The 1,803-nt window shown below is 52.4% G+C and overlaps 1 protein-coding gene across 1 annotated transcript; it reads left to right on the forward strand.

The window, feature by feature from the left end:
* Positions 1-901: 901 nt before the first annotated feature.
* Positions 902-1,443, forward strand: LOC141036290 (uncharacterized). The gene is made up of 2 exons (XM_073506357.1): positions 902-1,060; positions 1,252-1,443. The coding sequence occupies exons 1-2, from the start codon at positions 902-904 to the stop codon at positions 1,441-1,443; spliced, it is 351 nt and encodes a 116-aa protein (XP_073362458.1).
* The last annotated feature ends 360 nt before the right edge of the window (positions 1,444-1,803 follow it).

Here is a 1,803-nt window from a genome sequence, read left to right on the forward strand (position 1 = left end):
GCTTAATATCCAGAGCCAGCGCAAGCGGTTGATACTGGGGGCACACTCCTTCCTCCGAGCTGGATCGCTGCACTGTGTGCTGCTCAGCTGATTGTTTTTGGCGACATGAGGCTGGCGTGACCTCCTCTGCCTACTGGTGACAGCGATAGAGGGGAACTGGAACTCGATCATTTGCTTAAAACAACTACTTTGACCGCAGTCCAATATATTGTAATAGAGGCATCCTGACTAATGGTTCGGATGTCACGTCATCAAGCCGTGTGTTTGGATATGGGCTGTGCCTGTGCGTAAACAAAGTACTGATGAGTTGGCTGATCTAATTTTTCTCCTAAGAGCATCTTCAGTAGAAGATGTAGATATAAAAATATCTAACTTTTACATCTCGAGAGTCCGAAAACAGTTCTCCAACAGATGATGTAGATGGAAAAAAATTACATTTTCACCTCCCAAAAATGTAAAATACAACACTTCGCGGTGCTAATATACACCTCCACCTATAGGAGATGTATATTTGCCGGTCGCGCGCCAACCACCAACCGTCGTTTGCTTTCATTTCCCTCCCTTCTTCCTCCCACCTCCCGCCGCACCGCCCGCCCGCCCACCATGCACGCCGCAGTCGCCCCGTGCCAGATCCGGCCCCGCAATCGCCCCTGCAGCTGGTTCCAACGCTCCTCTGCCGTCGGCCGTCGCCCAACGCCGCGAATTGGTGGTTTTTTCTCCTCTTCTCCATGCCGCTGATTCGGCCCCGACGCCACTCGATTCGTCCCCCGCGGCCGCTCCTCCGCCAGTCCCAATCCGTCGCCGCCACACGCCGTGTTTTCGCCGCCCCCGCCCACCACAACCCACTTTCGCCTACCTACCGCACGACGTCGCCGACCTCGTCGCTGCCCCACCGCACGCCATGGTGTCGAAGAAGTTCCCGCAGAGCAAGGCGGGGTTCTTTGGCATGCGGGCGAAGTCGTCCAGACACTTCGGCGTCGAGTTCTCCGCCGCTGGCCGCCGCTTATGGCTCAACACCTACCCCACCGCCGACAAGGCCGTGCGTGCCTACAACATGGCAGTGTGGTATGCCGGGAGGTCAAAGATGGGCCTCAACTGATCGAGACCTAGGCGGATGCGGAGTTACTCGTACCGGAGGGCATCCGGATGGATGAGATACCGAAGAAGAAGTCGGCCATTGTCGTTGGTCCCGACGATAGCGGCGAGGCGGCAATGGCGAGGTTCGTGCGGGAGCATCCGGAGTATGTGTAGGCTGAGCAAGAGTTATGGTGGAAGCGCGATGTCGAGCAGAAGAAGAAGGAGGACGAGACCGGCCCCTCAACGGTGATCCCCGTCGAGTTTGACTCGTCGGATTGGGGTGACTCGGAGGAGGACGACGAGGGGTGCGACGACCCGAACAAGGACGAGTTCCGGGAGCAGTTCAAGAGCTTCGACGAGGAGTAGTTTCATCTTCAAGTAGTAGTTGTGTGAATTAGTTGTACTCGTTGGAGTAGTAGTTTGATGGATGCAGTACTTTGAACTAGTACTAGTCCTTCAAATTAGAATTATGTTTTAGTTAGAACTATGTTTGAAAATAAGTACTAGTTGAACGAACTATGTTTGAATTATGTTTGAAATGAAGTAGTGTTTGAAGTTTCTATTTTTTACATCTCCAGTTTGCGTCACCTATTGGAGTTGCACTTTTACATATCCGTTTTGTATCATCTATTAGAGTTGGCCCTTTCTTGGAGATGTAAAATTTTACATCTCCAAATTTGCATGTTCTATTGGAGATGCTAAGTGTTTCCGTCAGATCGTGATCGC

This window comes from Aegilops tauschii, chromosome 1, assembly GCF_002575655.3.
Source record: "Aegilops tauschii subsp. strangulata cultivar AL8/78 chromosome 1, Aet v6.0, whole genome shotgun sequence".
Classification (NCBI taxonomy): domain Eukaryota; kingdom Viridiplantae; phylum Streptophyta; class Magnoliopsida; order Poales; family Poaceae; genus Aegilops; species Aegilops tauschii.